This window comes from Danio aesculapii, chromosome 10 (genome assembly GCF_903798145.1).
Source record: "Danio aesculapii chromosome 10, fDanAes4.1, whole genome shotgun sequence".
Lineage (NCBI taxonomy): Eukaryota > Metazoa > Chordata > Actinopteri > Cypriniformes > Danionidae > Danio > Danio aesculapii.
Window position 1 is genome coordinate 29233867 of NC_079444.1, and position 15909 is coordinate 29249775.

Consider the following 15909-nt stretch of genomic DNA (forward strand, 5'->3'; position numbering starts at 1 on the left):
CAGATCTAAATTTAGCAGGAACGGTCAGGGCGAGTAGAAAACGGGGCGGGTCAGGCAGCATATGAACAGGCTGAATATATGGCGGGAGCGGTTGGGTGCGGACCAAAACATCGCAGGAGCAGGACTAAAAAAAATTGTCCCGCACAGACCTCTATTTTGAAGCCTTGGACATCAATTGTGCGCTGTTGTTTGTATCATTTTAGAATATTTTAAGTAGGTCTTAAAGACTCAACATTGTAGCCAATGTATTATCAAGTTTAGATTTGAATTCTTGCATTATACATACTGCAAAATGCATTGCCTTTTAAATATACTCAAGGTATAAAGTATACACTGCATATAGCTAAAGTCCCTTTAAGGCAAGTCATTTCACTCTGCAAAGCGACCGCTTTGTTTACAAGTTTGTTTGGTCTTTCAGGTAGTGTCATGTTTCAAGTGCTGTGATGTGTGTTTGGCGGGACTGACTGAACCTCACGTTCGTTTCATACGTATTACGAAATCAAAAAAACATTTGATGTCAAGTGTAGTTGGTTTGTTTGAAAGTAGAGATTTCAGACTTTACATGGATAAATTTCTCATGTCTGTGAAGCAAGTATTCCATGAGATTCCAGTGCATTTGTCGATTCAAAAGGATTCAATACAACTGTAGAACGTCTGTTCAGAGCCCCTCACCTGGAGAAACGTCAGTCTATATCGATCGATGATTGGCTCCTTTACATGACATGACCCCTTTTTATTCACTTTTCTAGAACAAACCCTGAGTTGCAGCTTCATAAACTCATTTCACCATTGATTGGCTGCTTTACTGCATACATTTGCATATTGAGTTCATCTAAAAAAAGTTATAAATTATCTTGACCAGTCATCAACAACAGCAAGATACCCTGTCAGTTCATCTTAATGCCATTAAAATCAAATCTGGTAAATATACACCAAAAAAAAGGCCTTCGATGTCTTCAATAATCTACATTTCTTTCATTCCAGATGCAGTTCATGTAGGAGGGTCGACGCTTCCCAAGGATGAATTATACGGCAAATCTCAAACCTTTAATCTCTCTCCAGTTGGCTGTTGTACTCTTGACAGAGACACACTTGTACAGGAATCAGAGGGACGGGTGGGAAGGGCATTATGGGATATGATGGGTGGGGTTGGGAGGGCTACAACTCTGCTTCCCAGACATGGAGGACTCATTGCTCATTTTGTACTTTGTGTAACGCAGTAATCGCTATCAAACTGATCTGCGTCTGTAACAGAAAACAAAAGTGTTGAAAGAGCGCGAGTGCCAGAATGTGATGGGTTTTCATGCAATCACGGCTTCACTTCCCTTTTTTTCTTTTCATGAAATGGTGGAACAAGGGATCGGGGGAGGGATTTGTGGGTTGGAGTTCTGTCTTTATCCGGTCATCAATCAAGCATTACCTGATTTAACTCACCAATTAGATATTCTAACATCCGTTTTACCACAATTTCTTCTTTATTTTTTTATGTTGAAGTTTGCAGTAGACATTCCTTGTGTATTGTCTTGTATTTATTTATGATTTACCCACTGAGGACATGAAAGAAATGAATAATATTTTTTCTCTCTCTTTTTTTGAGATCTTCCTTACGGGAGGTGTTTCGAATTATGCATTCATATGGGTATGATTGGTTGTATAATTCGGATTTTGAGTGACTGAATTATGAAAAAAATAAATATATAATATAAAAAAGGGGGGAAATGGACACCTATAAACTGACTGATACAGCACTAAGTATTCTCAGAAGCAGTTGTATGTCTAGTGCAATTTCTTTGTAGCTCAATCGCTCACCGGCCTTCATTCGTAAAGGACATAGGATGAAATATACCAATCATTACGCCACATAGTCCGTTCTGTGCCCCAGGGGGTTATGGGTGGGTTTTTGTGAGGGAGCATTTAGCAAAGCACTACATTTGTGATTCAACGGCATTGCATTTGGGGACGATCTGTATTGCTTTCTGCTTGGCATGTCATTATTTTACATTTGACAGTTATATGGCTGCCTTTTCGACCTGAATGTGCAGATTCGCCTTCGTTTTCGGGCCGTCCTGGAGAAAGAAGAGTTGCGTGTGTGTTTGTGGGTGCGAGTGTGTGGATATGAATGAGAAACGCAGGTGTCAGGATGGGGTCGGTAGTGTTTAGGTGTAGGTCATGTAGACAGAAAGGGGGCGCTGTTGATCAGTGCGCCGTGTACATAAAACCGACCCTGTCAAGTAGGGAAGAACACAAAGGACGGTCCGAATATGAGAGTGATTCTATCCATTGATTTAGCATATTTACTGCATCATCCCTGCAGATTCTATTTTGTTTATACGACAAAAATGAAGCAGAATTTGGGTGATTTACAAATAAAAGTGCAGCTTCCACTGAACTAAGGCTGTGTTTCTTTATTCATTGATTTTTTTTTTTAAACTGTTTTTATATATATATATATATATATATATATATATATATATATATATATATATATATTGTATATATATATATATATATATATATATATATATATATATATATATATATATATATATATATATATATAAGAGTTTAGATGCAAAAACCTCAAAAAGCTATCTGATATTTTCTTCTAAAATTAGCAATTTTCTTTAACTCCTGTGTGTGGACTAAGTAATTTTACTTTAATAGTGACGAATAAATTATTTACATTGCCTTTAAAGTGAAAAATCTGAACATAAACATAGGAGGCTGATAAAAATTGTAATTTTAGGAGAACATTTGAAATTACATTTAGAGGTTTTTGCATCTGAACTCTTTATATATATATCAATGTAAATTTCATTATTCTAATTGAAAAATTCATTCATTTTCTTCTGTTTTTCCGTGCCTGGGTCGCGGGGGCAGCAGTCTTAGGAGAGAAGCCCAGATTTCCCTCTCCTCAGACACTTCCTCCAGCTCGTCTAGGGGGATCCCAAGGTACAGTATTCCCAGGCCAGCTAAGAGACATAGTCCCTCCAGCGTGTTCTGGGTCTTCCCCAAGGCCTCCTGGGGAGACATGCCTGGAACACCTCCCTAGGTAGGTGTCCAAGAGAAATCAGAAACGGATGCCCGAGCCACCTCAGCTGACTTCTCTCGATGTGGAAGGAGCAGCGGCTCTACTCTGAGCTCCTCACCCTATCTATACAGGGGGTTGCACACCAGATGTGCCACGCAGCGCCATTCATTTTAGAATTCTAAACATAGATTTCTATAAGGGTACGCACACCGGCGCCGCAAGTCCGGCGGCTGTCTGCAGCACCCAGCTACGACTAAGGACACTGTTCCTATTTCTGCTGCGCCACAGAGCACCATCTGAACAGTTTCATTTTAAATAGCATGCGAAAGTGTGTGATTCTGGTGTGCGTGCGATACTGTGCGACCCGCTTAAGGGTGCGCCCGGCCACTCTGTGAAAGAAACTCATTTCAAACGCTTGTATCTGAGATCTTGTTCTTACGTTCATGACCCAAAGCTGAGAGTAGGAACGATTGACTGGTAAATCGAGAGCTTTGCATTTCGGCTCAGCTCCTTCTTCACCACAACAGACTGATACACCGCTGCACCGATCTTCCTGTCAATCTAAGTTCCATCCTTTCCTTACTTGTGAACAAAACCCCAAGATACTTGAACTCCTCCACCTGGCGTAAGGATTTTCTTCCAGCCTGGAGATGGCAAACCACTTTTTTCCGATGGCGCACCATGGCCTTGAACTTGGAGGTGCTGATTCTCATCCCAGCCGCATCACTCTCAGCAGCAAACCGCCCAAATACAAGGTCCATGTCTGATGAAGCCAACAGAACAACATTATCTGCAAATAACAGAGATGAAATCCTGTACTCCCCAAACCGGAACCCCTCCGGCCCAAGGACAGGACATAGAAGCATAGAAGTACTGTGCATAAAAATTCAGAACAGAATTGGTGATTCTAATTGAAACTTTTTTTCTTTTATTAGCCGTTAAGGAAGGTTAATCTTTATCTACTTTATTTCTAATTTTGTGTATTGAACTGTCTCGTTCACATAAATGTATTTGGTATTTATTTAAATGTTTTTCCAACTACTGCTGAATTTCACAGGTGTTGTTTACAGGTGCATCAGATTTTCCAGGCTTTTGAAACTTATCCTTGATGATCTTTGTGGTAACTCTCCACTTTTCTGTCTGGTCTTGTGATGGATGCAGAGGACACGCTTTACCTTCCACACACAGCAGCCTCTCGTTCAGCAGACCCAGATGTATCGGCCCCTTCACACAAACACAAATGTGCAGCGATTTAAAGCAGGTTCCAGTTTGGCTTCATTAACAAGGCTTGTGACTGTTCTTCATTTATGCTCGTGTCATCTATATTCTAGCCCATGTCTGCTGGAACTGGCAGTGGGAAAATCACAGACAGGCCTTATCTCACCAGTGTCTCACTGAGAGGGTCTATTTAAGAGTGCCTTTCTGCCTATTTTGCCTGATAATATCGGTCAAACCCAGGCACAGAGAGCCCTTTTTGAGGTGGTTTGTTCAGTTATACATTCACTGCTGTGCAAAAATAAAGGTGAGACACTGCATGTTGTGAATGAGGTAAAATACTTTGTTACTATTTTTCCCTAGTTTACTGATTTACATTAAAGATCACAAAACATTTCTGAGATGTTATGTTTACATTTACATTTAGCAGACGCTTTTATCCACAGCGACTTACAAATGAGGACAAGGAAGCAATTTACACAACTATAAGAGCAGCAGTGAACAAGTGCTATAGACAAAGTTTCAGGTGTGTAAAGTCTAAGAAGCTAAGCATTAGTAAAAAAAAAATTTGTATTTTTTTTTTTTTTTGAGAGAGAGAGAGAGAGAGAGTACAGTTAGTGTACATGTTTACAATTGCAAATGAGCCATTATTTCATTAAATATACGTTAATTTGCCTACATTTCCTCAACAACAATCAGAACACTCTAAAGTCAGATTCAAAATTTGTTTACCTTAGACAATGGTTTTTATAAGAGAGATTTTTGTAAATGGCTTTTTATCACTCTGTAATTCTGAAAATACAGTGAACTGATGAAAAACTTTTTTTTTTTTTTTTTTTTTTTTTTTTTTAATAATATAATGTGTACATTCCGAGAAACTGTTTACATCACCCTCGATAACCTTCACTATATAGATATGAATAAAACTTATGGTGTATGTTTGTGCTGCTAAAGTGGAGGAGAAAAATAACAGTATTAGTAAATCTAAATGCACCAAACAATAATTTGTGACAGTGTTTTAAACACTTAAAATTAGGGATGCTCCGATCAGGATTTTCTTTTTTTTTTTTTATAATTATTTTTTCGGGGTTTTCACCTTTAATGGACAGGACAGTAGAGATTGTTGACAGGAAAGCAAGGGAAGCAGAGAGAGGGGAAGGTTCGGCATAGGACCGCGAGGCGGGAATCGAACTCGGGTCGCCATGAACACCGGAGTGCATGTGTCGACGCACTAACCACTACACCACTGGCGCCGACAAGATCAGGATTTTTCAGCCGATACTGAGAACTGATTCCTTGTCATGGCTATCGGCTGAGTACTGATTGTGATGCTTTAAGCTTTATATAACTTTATACTTTATAGCACATTTTCCCTTTAGGTCAGGAGATCTCTAAAATTAAGGATGTTTCATATAATGCCTCAAACATGTTTTTTATAACAATTTCATCTAGACATGTAATGGTCAGAAGCAGCTTTACAGAAAATAATAGATGAAAAAAAAATGGTAAGGAAAAATGACTGGAAACATTGCAAATGATGAAAGAAGAATTCAACATGTCTCATACAAGAAAAAGTTTGGCGTGCATATTTAATGCATAAGAATTTAAAATGCACACCTATAAATCCATTACTTGTTTACTAAAAGGAAATAAGCCTATAAACTACTGTTTATTGCTATTTAAAAAGTAAATAAGAAAAGGTTGTTAAAAATTCAATTTTTTTTATTAAGTTTTTATTTCCCTAATATTTCCAGTCAGGTTTTGAGTGGACTTGCAATATTGTTGAAAATGCAGAACTTTAAGTTCTTATATATCAAAAGGCCTAAATACATGCAAGACCATTCAAATATTTTGCCAGACTCCAACTATTGACAGGAGCACAATGATTGCAGTACCGAACAGCCTCAGCAGCTTGATCACACAATGATAGTGAAAGAGAGAGAGAGAGAGACAAACACTTGTGATCGGTTTATGAAATCGGCCAGGGCTGCGTTTCCTAAACAACAACAACAACAACAACTTGCGGCTGAACTATCATAGTATAATGCCTCTGTCGCAGGTCCATCATTTGAACCACGTAAGTTATAACGTAAAATGCCCATAATAATGCTCTAAACGGGGTGGTAACAACTTCTTTACAGAAGAACCCCATTATTTATTTGTGCAAATGATATTGTTTTACACACATATGCATTTAAAAAAAAAATTCAACATTATTTTTGGTAAGACATGCACTTGTTTTGCATATTAACTGAAATATATGTAAATTGAACATATGGAGCCTGTGTTTACGAATATTATTGAGAACATTACATATTCTATTCTAAAACATAAAATCCTTTGCAAAAGTTAACACGTATTCTAATCTCATATATAAATCGTATAAATAAATAAATAAATAATGAGGTGATTTATTAGGAAATGAAATTTAATATTTATTATTTATTAGGAAATGAAAAAATCCTACTTTAATAATAATATAAATGATGATGATTATTACTATTATTATTAAGTAGGATATTGTTTATTTGTTTTTTATTTTTTGAAAAGTCTACTTTCACAATTTGACACATACAAACCACTGCAGAAATGTTCTAACCAACAGGCCCATGTCATATACAGTACAGATACTTAATAAATAACCTACTATAAATTAAAAGCATTAACGTATGCTATGTTTTTTGCTTTCAAAAGCTTTGGAGACGTAGCATAAATTTTGCTTTTAAATAATAGGTCACCTACAGCTTTTGTCATGAGCCACGGCCGTGTTCAAAATAACATCAATGTTTTCAAAGTGCACTGCGAAAGAAGCGCAGTTGTAAACATGAAGATCGCTAAAACTGAACTGTAAAAATACTTTGAAAGCAAATTACAGCTAAGAGTGATGACTTTAATGTTTTTTTTTTTAATAATTCCAAGTTTAAATGTCAGAATGTTCTAAATGAATAGGGTATAGGGGGAAACAGAACACAGCCAGGAACTATGTTTCTAACTACAGCTCCAGATGTGTAGTTGCAAGCATACAAGTTTGCGACAGTTTGTGAATGTTCGTTGGAACGATGGATTTGGGAAATGGCAAATCAACAAACTATGTTTGGAACGACGGAACTTGCTACCTTAGTTGGCTAACGATGGTTTTCAGAAACGCTCCCCAGATTAGCGAGTAACGTCGAGTCATGAAATGTGATTATCGGCCGATACAGATCTCTGGCCGATCGATCGGAGCATCCTACTTAAAATTGTGTTTTGTATGTTTTCTTTAAATTAGAACAAATGAAAATCTTAAAATTGACATGCATGCCTGCAGTGTCTCTAACCTTAATGACTGTTTATTGATGCCATCTTTACTCTGGTTTTAATTGAACCCAGCTAGTATTGTCTAGAAATGTAGTGCAGCTCATTTACCATGAAATTAGCCTGACTGTTAAACATCTCTATGATGTCAGGTGGAGTGGATGGAGTTGTGCCAGCCGACGCCATCTCCTCGCTCTTCTGTTGTGTCTCCTCGACTTCTGCTAATGTCTGGTGGGGATACAAGCCTCTATTGAGCAGCTCTGGAAAGGAAAAGGCATTATGGGTGATTAATGACAGGTATTTAATGGCCAGCATTAGTGTATGGTTGGATTTTAGGGTTGGTCAAAATATGAGGGTCTTGTTGACCAGCTCTGGAAAAGAATATAAATTATGGGTGATTAATGAAAGGCATGTGATGGCCAAAGTCAATGTAGCTGTTAGCTCTATAGGCCATTAAGATTAAACTGCTGAGGACATGGAGTTTTGAGATGTAATGAAAACACGGCTGCCCTGTAATGCATTATGGATATAATGACAAGATTTCCTTTGCTTTGCCATTAGCTGAACAGTGCCAGTGGCAGCATTCAGAGCGCTATCTGCCAGCCTCTGTTGGAGCTGCTAAAACAGGGCTATGGCATATACACCACTATGGGGGAAACAATCAGAAACATTCTCTTCCTCTAAAAAATGCTAAATTTAAGCAATTAGAGGTTTAGCATGATGACTAAATACATATATTTCACAAATTTGCAGTGTTCACCAATAATCTGTTTGGTTTGAAAGTAAATTGGGTTATTATTTGTTAAATTTGAGTAAAAAGTTTTAAGCTCAAAGCTAAAAAAATCTAGTTTTTTGCAGGGGGTCTTTGCATTACTCATTGACATTATCATACATAAGAGCTTGATTGCCCAACAAAAAAGGTCCTTTGTGTAAAATTTCAGTCTACAAACTTTTGTACGCTATATTATTAAATAATATTAATAATAATACATTTTATTTGTAAAGCACTTTTCTTAGACTCAAAGCGCTACAAGGCAAAATACTAACAATAGCAGAAACAGCACAACAATAAAAAAGATATGATAAAACAATACAAATATAAACCATAACGTATAATAAAAAAAAGTTAACAAATATAATCCTAAGTTAAAAGCAATGCTAGGTGAGTCTTAAGAAGTTTCCTAAAACAGTTAAGAGAAGCGGCATTCCTAATGCTGATGGGTAGTGTATTCCACAGCTTAGGCGCACTGTATGAGAGAGCCCTACCACCCATGGTCTTGAGTTTACAGCGTGGCTGATACAGGTTAAGTCCTGATGCCGAATGAAGACTGTGGGCTAGAGTGGCGAGAGTCACCAGGTCACAAATGTAACCAGGTGCTAGCCCATGCACTGCTTTGAAGGTTAAAATCAAGGTTCTAAAATCAGTCCGTGACTTAATAAGAAGCCAGTGTAGTTGTTAAAGTACAGGAGTAATATGATGGCGTGATGAAGTGTGTGTCAGAACCAGTGCAGCAGAATTTTGAATATTACTGTAATCTTCTGTGAAAACTTGTAGGTAAACGCCCTAAAAGTAAATTGCAGAAGTCAAGATGTGATGTGATAAAGGCACGGATAAGCCTCTCCGCATCAGGTCGTGCTAATCCGTGCAATATTGCAGAGATGAAAGAAGCCAGTTTTCGTTAAGTGTTTGAAGTGAAGTTAATGAATATTTTTATCCATTTCTCAGTGAATATATGCAATGTATTTTGATGCATTTAAAAAAAAAAAAACAGATTTAATAAACAGATCTATTTATTGAAATAATATTTTAGTCACCAAACATATTTAGAAATTTGAACAAAATAATTTAATTAATTAATTTTTTTTTTTTTTTTTTTGCTTTTAATTTTTCCACTTTTTAAAAAATTTTTATTTAATATTTTTGTCTAACATATAAATTTGGGTGTTCTAGTTTTTGGACCGTTATCAGAGGTTATTTTGTTAGATAAGCTCCAGGTTTGGCTTCAGTACTGACTAATCTAATGTATATGCACAAATATAATATTGTATAGTTTAAAATATGAATTTAAAAGATAGATTTGTGAGGGGTGTACTTCTATATGCTGACCACTGTACATCTGACTCAACTGAGCACAGACATTTCTTTTCATTTCCATCCAGGATTTTATTTTTTATGCAATATCCTAAAAAACACATCACAATTATTGAATGGAAACTGGAGCTATAGATAACCAAGTCAGAAAAAGTGATGTTTGTAATGCACTGTTGTAAAGCTGTTCAGACATAAAGCTATGATTTAAAATTTCTTAGATTTAGCTCCTTTAACAATCAGACAAATATTGTAATCCTTATGTAATCATCTTTTTCCTAGAATTTGCAACTTGTTTATTTCAGCATTTTCTTTATTATATTTTATTTCAATCTCCAGACTGGACTAGTCAGTTAGTGCAGGTGATTGGCTGAAATCAAATTGATGGCTGAACTAAACTCCTTTGAACACAAACATATTTCCAAGTGCCAAACAACAAACTTACACATGTTTTTCCAAGTATTATATTTGGTCTGGTTTTCTACTCTTATGGCGCCACCTATCGATTATAAAATGGGAAGGCATAGCAATTAAAAGGCACCAGGTGTTCAGTTAAACCTTTTGATATTCTTAGACTAAACGCTGCTATTATTAGGAATGTTTGGATTACCTGATGTTTCCTCAAGGCAGTTTTTCATTATGTTCTCATCCGCACTCTGAGTGTCATGGGACACAAAGCTAGCAGATTGCACAGGAAATTCATTGCCTGCGCTGAAGGAAACACAAAACACTATGAATTCAAACTTTATAGTCCAAAAATGTCTCATAGATCAAGATATAAAACTCATACCCGATTAGAGAATCGATTATTTGGGAAAGAGCGTTTATGTGTTCCAGGTTCTCCTCTTGTAAGTCCTGGACAATGGATTCCAATACGGTGACTTTGTCAATATATATCGGAACCTGAAATGGGAGATTAGGTGGATGATATAATCTACTAAATATTACATGTGTGTAGAAGCTAAAGCATTACAAACCTGTTCTTTTAGCCACTCAGTTTCTTGAAGCTCTGTTATACAGGCTTCATCAAGTAATTCAGTTTCTTTCTGAAAGCATAAAGACAGTTGCAGTACTTCACGCCAGATTTATTTGTTAACCTTCAAGCAAGACTGAAGTACCATTATTCCGAGCAGAATTTTTTCCTCCAAATCCTGTGCAAGGCTTTGTTGTTCTTCTTCTGTAGCCACAACAAGAGATTTCTGAAAATGTTCTGGATAAGTTTTATTGAATTATTATTTGTTTTATGTGATTGAAACATTATTATAAGTACAACGAGAAATTGTAAAAATTACATATCTTTTAATTGTTTTACATATAGCAGGTTTAAAATCCAAAAAAATATCAACTATATTTACACAATACAATTCATATTAGATTTATATAAGCTAGACTTCATTCTTAATACTTTCTACACAGATAAGCCATTAATCATCCATCTCCAGTAAGGTTTTGCAGGGTTAGTTTTCCTCAAACATGAAAATTTACTCACCACGTTTTTATTTTCTTGTTAACACAACTATTTGGTTACCAACATTCTTCAAATGTCTTCTTTTGTGTTTAACAAAAGAAAACAAGTTTTTTAAAACAATTAGGAGGTGGAGAGTGCTATTATTTTGTCTTTTATTTTGCATCTATTATGTGAAACAGTTTACCCAATAATACATTTTAAACTCGTTTTTTCTTTCTTTTTTTTTCCAAATTAATGTCCTGCTGATTCAGCATGATGACAATAACTGTATTCAATACAATATTTTTTTTTTTTCAAATAATAAATATTCCTTTTCTGAATGCTGTAAAAGCAAAAGATGAAAAACACACCTGATATATCGTGGAAAGTCATTTGTGATAAAACAGTTCGTTTTTCCAGCTTTTGGATCTTTTGCTGGTCTTTTATACTACCCTCGGTCTTGTACTGCAGCCATGCGTCTCGTTCTGTCGTCTGTTTTTCCACTTCCGCCTGCAGCCCTGCAAGCTTACAGCGCAGTTCTATCACACAAACACACATAGATGGCAAATAATGATTAAACATGATTAATAATTATTATTATGCTATGATATATGCACATCTAAAATTAACATTAAAATGAAAAAAGTCTATACATGTAAGGTGCTATGACTAACAGCTGTAACTGAATTGAGTGTTTTATAAACTGAATCTGAAACTTTAATTGGGGAAAAACTACTGAAGGACCACAATTGTTCACAAAAATACACCAACACAAATCTATCAAATGTTTAGATAAGTAACACGTAGGTCACACTGAAAAAAAATTATTTAAAGATGATTCCTTGGATTTACTTTTTTTTAAGTAAAGTGGCTGTAAACAATTAATTTGGGTTGAATTTAAACAAATTAGGTTGAATGTTACTAAATTTAATTAGTTTAAATTCAACACATAAACTGTTTGCAACAATTTTGCCGATAATTTTTTTCAGTGTATTGCATTGTATTGTATTGTATTGTATTGCATTTCAATATACAGTGGGTATACTTGTATGTGTAATTAAAGGATACAATTTACCCAAAAATTACTTGCCTCACTATATTTACGCAAACACTCAACAAATTATTTGTGGTATTCTTCAAACTACTTATTTAAAATGAGTTGAATCAGCACAATTGTTGAGTTTGTTTTGGGACAACTTAATTGTTTTTTTTTTTTTACAAATTTAAGTGGATTGAACAAAAAAAATTAAGTTAATTTAATAGATTTGCGTTGGGACAACATGAACGAATTGTGTGGATCACAACATGTTTACAGTGTAAGTGGTTCTAAACATTTATGAATGTCTTCTGTTGAACTGAAAACGATTCTTATGAAGAATACTGGATGCAGACCTGGAGCAGTGCAATGTAAACTGCATCCAATGCTTTTGAATTGGCTCACCTAACCCCACCCCTCACAGTGACGTCACGCGCTCTATTTGAATGCATTGTTTCTGACATTGCATCGCTGAGTGATGCTATCTCAGCTTGCGTCATAAAGGCTGCATCCAGATACTATTGGAGAAAAGAGCAACCATTGACATCCACAGTAGGAACAATACATTGGGTCTTCCAACGTACATAAATAAAGGCATATCTTTCTTTGTGTTCAAAAGAAGAAGTAAAATGATTCCTTATTAGGTTAAAGCACGACAGACACTTAATTTTTATTTATTATTATTATTATTATTATTATTATTATTATTATTATTGTCATTAAGGTACCTTCTAGTTCTTTCTCTTGCTTGTGTTTTAGCTCCATATTCTCTTGGGTCGTTTCCTTCAGCAGCTCTTCATCTTCCCGCTCTTTTTTCTCCAGGTTTCCCTCCATCTCCTTCATCCGTCTCCGCTGTTCCCGCGCATGTTTCGCCTGCTCTTCTCTCAGCTCCTCCTGCTGCAGATACATGTGTTTCCTCTTCTTCATTATTATCATCTTCACTAACATAAAGTCACCACTTACCACTTTAATAAGCTTTTGCCTCTTATCTTCTAGTTGGTGTATCTCATCCTTAATATCTTGAATCTCTTTCCTTTTCATTTCAATTCTGTTAAGTTGTGAGAATAGGCAAAACAGCATGAATAGACAATGAAACGTAAAGGAGGCTATATTAAGTCAGTGAAGAGAAGCTACTTACTGGAACTGTATGAAGGCCTCAGCTAGAGATGTTTTGTCTGTTGTCTTGCTCATTCTCACTCATGCTATTAAGTTAACTTATTTGCATCACATCGTTATTAACATAACAAATTAGGCATTTAACTGTTGCTGAATCTTTCAAAGGGCTGTGTTAAGATAAGTCTCTTTCTCTCTATGAAAGAAACTAAATAACTACCCGTAAATTGCGACGTTTTATTGCTTTTTTTCTTTCTTTTAGCCACTTTATTTCTTTATACTTTTCCTGATATGTTTGTGTGTTGTTATGGAAACAAACTAGCCTACTTGCAGCTGTGAACTCGAACAGCAGAGGGCGACACTTTTCACATAACAGTTGACAGAGAACACACACTACACACCGAAATAAATCTCTTTTTTTAATTAATTGGTATAGAAATAATATTTTGCTGGTTTCACAACTTTTAAATAGTAATGGTCGTGTGCTTGCTTATTTAGAGTTTCTAGAAAAATGTTCCCTTTATATACCTGTCAAAGAGTATATGATGGTTATTATGGTATTTCCTTAGAGCTTAAGAGATTATTAGAAAATGATATAGTTTAAAATACAAATTTAGATTGGCGCAGTGGGTAGCACGATCGCCTCACAGCAAGAAGATCACTGGTTCGAGCCCCGGCTGAGTCAGTTGGCGTTTCTGTATGGAGTTTGCATGTTCTTCCCGTGTTGGGTTTCCTCTGGGTGCTCCAGTTTGCCCCACAGTCCATTGACATGTGGTACAGGTGAATTTAAGAAACTAAATTGGCCGTAGTGTATGAGTGTGAATGCGAGTGTTTACGGGTGTTTCCCAGTGTTGGGTTGCGGCTGGAAGGGAATTTGCTGTGTAAAACATATACTGGATAAGTTGGCGGTTCATTCCGCTGTGGCGACCCCGGATTAATAAAGGGACTATGCTGAAAAAACAAAATAAAGATAACGAATGAATGAATGATTTTCCGGATTGTCAGTGTTCCTTGAGCCATTGGTTTTAGTAGATCACAATTTCAACATGTCTGGAACGAGACTTTTAAGATTTCCAGACATTTTTGTATAACAAATAAAAAGAGAGAGCTTCATTCATTCATTTTCTTTTCGGCTTAGTCCCTTTATTAATCTGGGGTCGCCACAGCGGAATGAACTGCCAACTTATCCAGCACATGTTTCCCTTCCAGCCGCAACCTATCAATGGGAAACATCCACACACGCTTATTCACTATACGGACAATTTAGCTTACCCAATTAACCTATGCCATGTCTTTGGACTTGTGGGGGAAACCGGAGCACCCAGAGGAAAATTAGAGAGGTATGGTTTAAAATTGTTCATTGTAATTATCCTGTAAACAGGTAATTGCTAAATTTTGTAAAGATGTTGACATTAAAATGTGCTTTCTGTAATAATAAAGAAGAAAGTATTGTTCATTTATTTTATGAATGTATTTTACACAATTAATTTGGTGCGATCTTTTCTTTTTTGTTAAGCAAAGTGTGGATATTGCATTGGGATTAAAAGAAAAAGACGTTTTATTTTTTTAAGAGAATACAGTGGACTTCAAAATTTAGTATATTGTTAATTTGCTCATGCTGGGCAGCCAGCAAACAGAGCATTACAGTAATCCAGCCTAGAAGTCATAAAAGCATGTACTAGCTTTTCTGCATCTGAGATGGATAGCATACAATGTAACTTAGCGATATTTCTCAGATGAAATAAAGCAGTTTTTGTGACATGGGAGTTATGATTTTCAAAAGTTAAATTGCTGTCTAATTTAAAACCCAGGTCTTTTATAGTAGAGCTAGTGCTAACTTTATATCTCTCTAAATGCAGGTCGAATTGTGAGATCTGCTGTGTACAGGATTTAGGCCCAATAAGTAATAATTCTGTTTTGTCTAAGTTTAAGAGAAAAAAATTGTTGGCCATCCAGTCTTTAACATCTTTAATACACTCAGTTAGCTTAAACAGTTCAGACGTCTCATTAGGTTTTGTTGAAATATCTAATTGAGTATCATCTGCATAGCGGTGAAAGCTGATCCCATGTCTTCTAATAATGTCTTCCAAGGGTAGCATGTATATTGTAAACAGCAAATGGCCTAAAACTGATCATTGAGGCACCCCATACTTTACTGACTTGACTTGTGATGGCTGTCCATTTATATTTACAAACTGGTAATGGTCAGCTAAGTATGACTTAAACCATTGTAGAGCCTGTCCCCGGACACCTGTAGAATTTAAGCGTCTATGAGGATATTATGGTCAATGGTGTCAAATTATGATTGCGGTGCTTTTTCAGTTCAAATTTTTTGCTTTGGTAAATAAAGTCTGTACTGCATTAATTCTGTGTCTGTATTTTTTACATAAACTGTACATTTTATAAAGCTATTCTGATTCTGATTTTTGTATTGAATTTATGCAGCAAAAAAAAAAAAAAAAATGCATGCGTTTACTAAACCCAACAAAGCAAAACTGTACAGAGGTTTCAAATATAAGGGCAGACCTGACACATAAAATAATTAGTTTCTGTAATTTCAGCTGATGATAGTGTTTTTTTTTTTTTTTTTTTTTTTTTTGTCAATGTGTCACGATTGACAAAATGTTCCTGTTGGAAGAGAACATGTGTTAGTGTTTTGAACAATTATTTGATTTTAAAACATG

General features: G+C 35.8%; 2 protein-coding genes across 17 annotated transcripts in view; one reads left to right on the forward strand and one right to left on the reverse strand.

The window, feature by feature from the left end:
- The window catches only part of picalma (phosphatidylinositol binding clathrin assembly protein a), an 85712-nt gene extending 83323 nt beyond the window's left edge, over window positions 1-2389 (forward strand). For all 16 annotated transcript variants that reach the window (XM_056466785.1, XM_056466787.1, XM_056466789.1 and 13 more), the window contains one exon: window positions 985-2389. Coding sequence is in view for 1 of the 16 variants with exons in the window: in XM_056466791.1 (XP_056322766.1) it covers window positions 985-999 (15 nt within the window). In the remaining 15 variants the exon portion in view is untranslated. The remainder of the gene's footprint in view (window positions 1-984) is intronic.
- Window positions 2390-4069: 1680 nt separating this feature from the next.
- On the reverse strand, window positions 4070-13303 carry ccdc83 (coiled-coil domain containing 83). Its single transcript, XM_056466805.1, has 10 exons — window positions 13251-13303; window positions 13076-13160; window positions 12841-13009; window positions 11448-11615; window positions 10748-10839; window positions 10607-10675; window positions 10420-10532; window positions 10240-10340; window positions 7652-7800; window positions 4070-4255 (listed from the first exon to the last, which is right to left on the reverse strand). The coding sequence occupies exons 1-10, from the start codon at window positions 13301-13303 to the stop codon at window positions 4070-4072; spliced, it is 1185 nt and encodes a 394-aa protein (XP_056322780.1).
- Window positions 13304-15909: the final 2606 nt, after the last annotated feature.

Coding starts and splice junctions, on each gene's coding strand:
- ccdc83 (XM_056466805.1), bottom strand. CDS start 13,303: ATGAGCAAGACAACAGACAAAACATCTCTAGCTGAGGCCTTCATACAG. Junction 7,801..10,239: donor CTGCCTTGAGGAAACATCAG/GTAATCCAAACA, acceptor TTTCCTTTCCAG/AGCTGCTCAATAGAGGCTTG. Junction 4,256..7,651: donor ACAGTCAGGCTAATTTCATG/GTAAATGAGCTG, acceptor GTTTGTGTGAAG/GGGCCGATACATCTGGGTCT.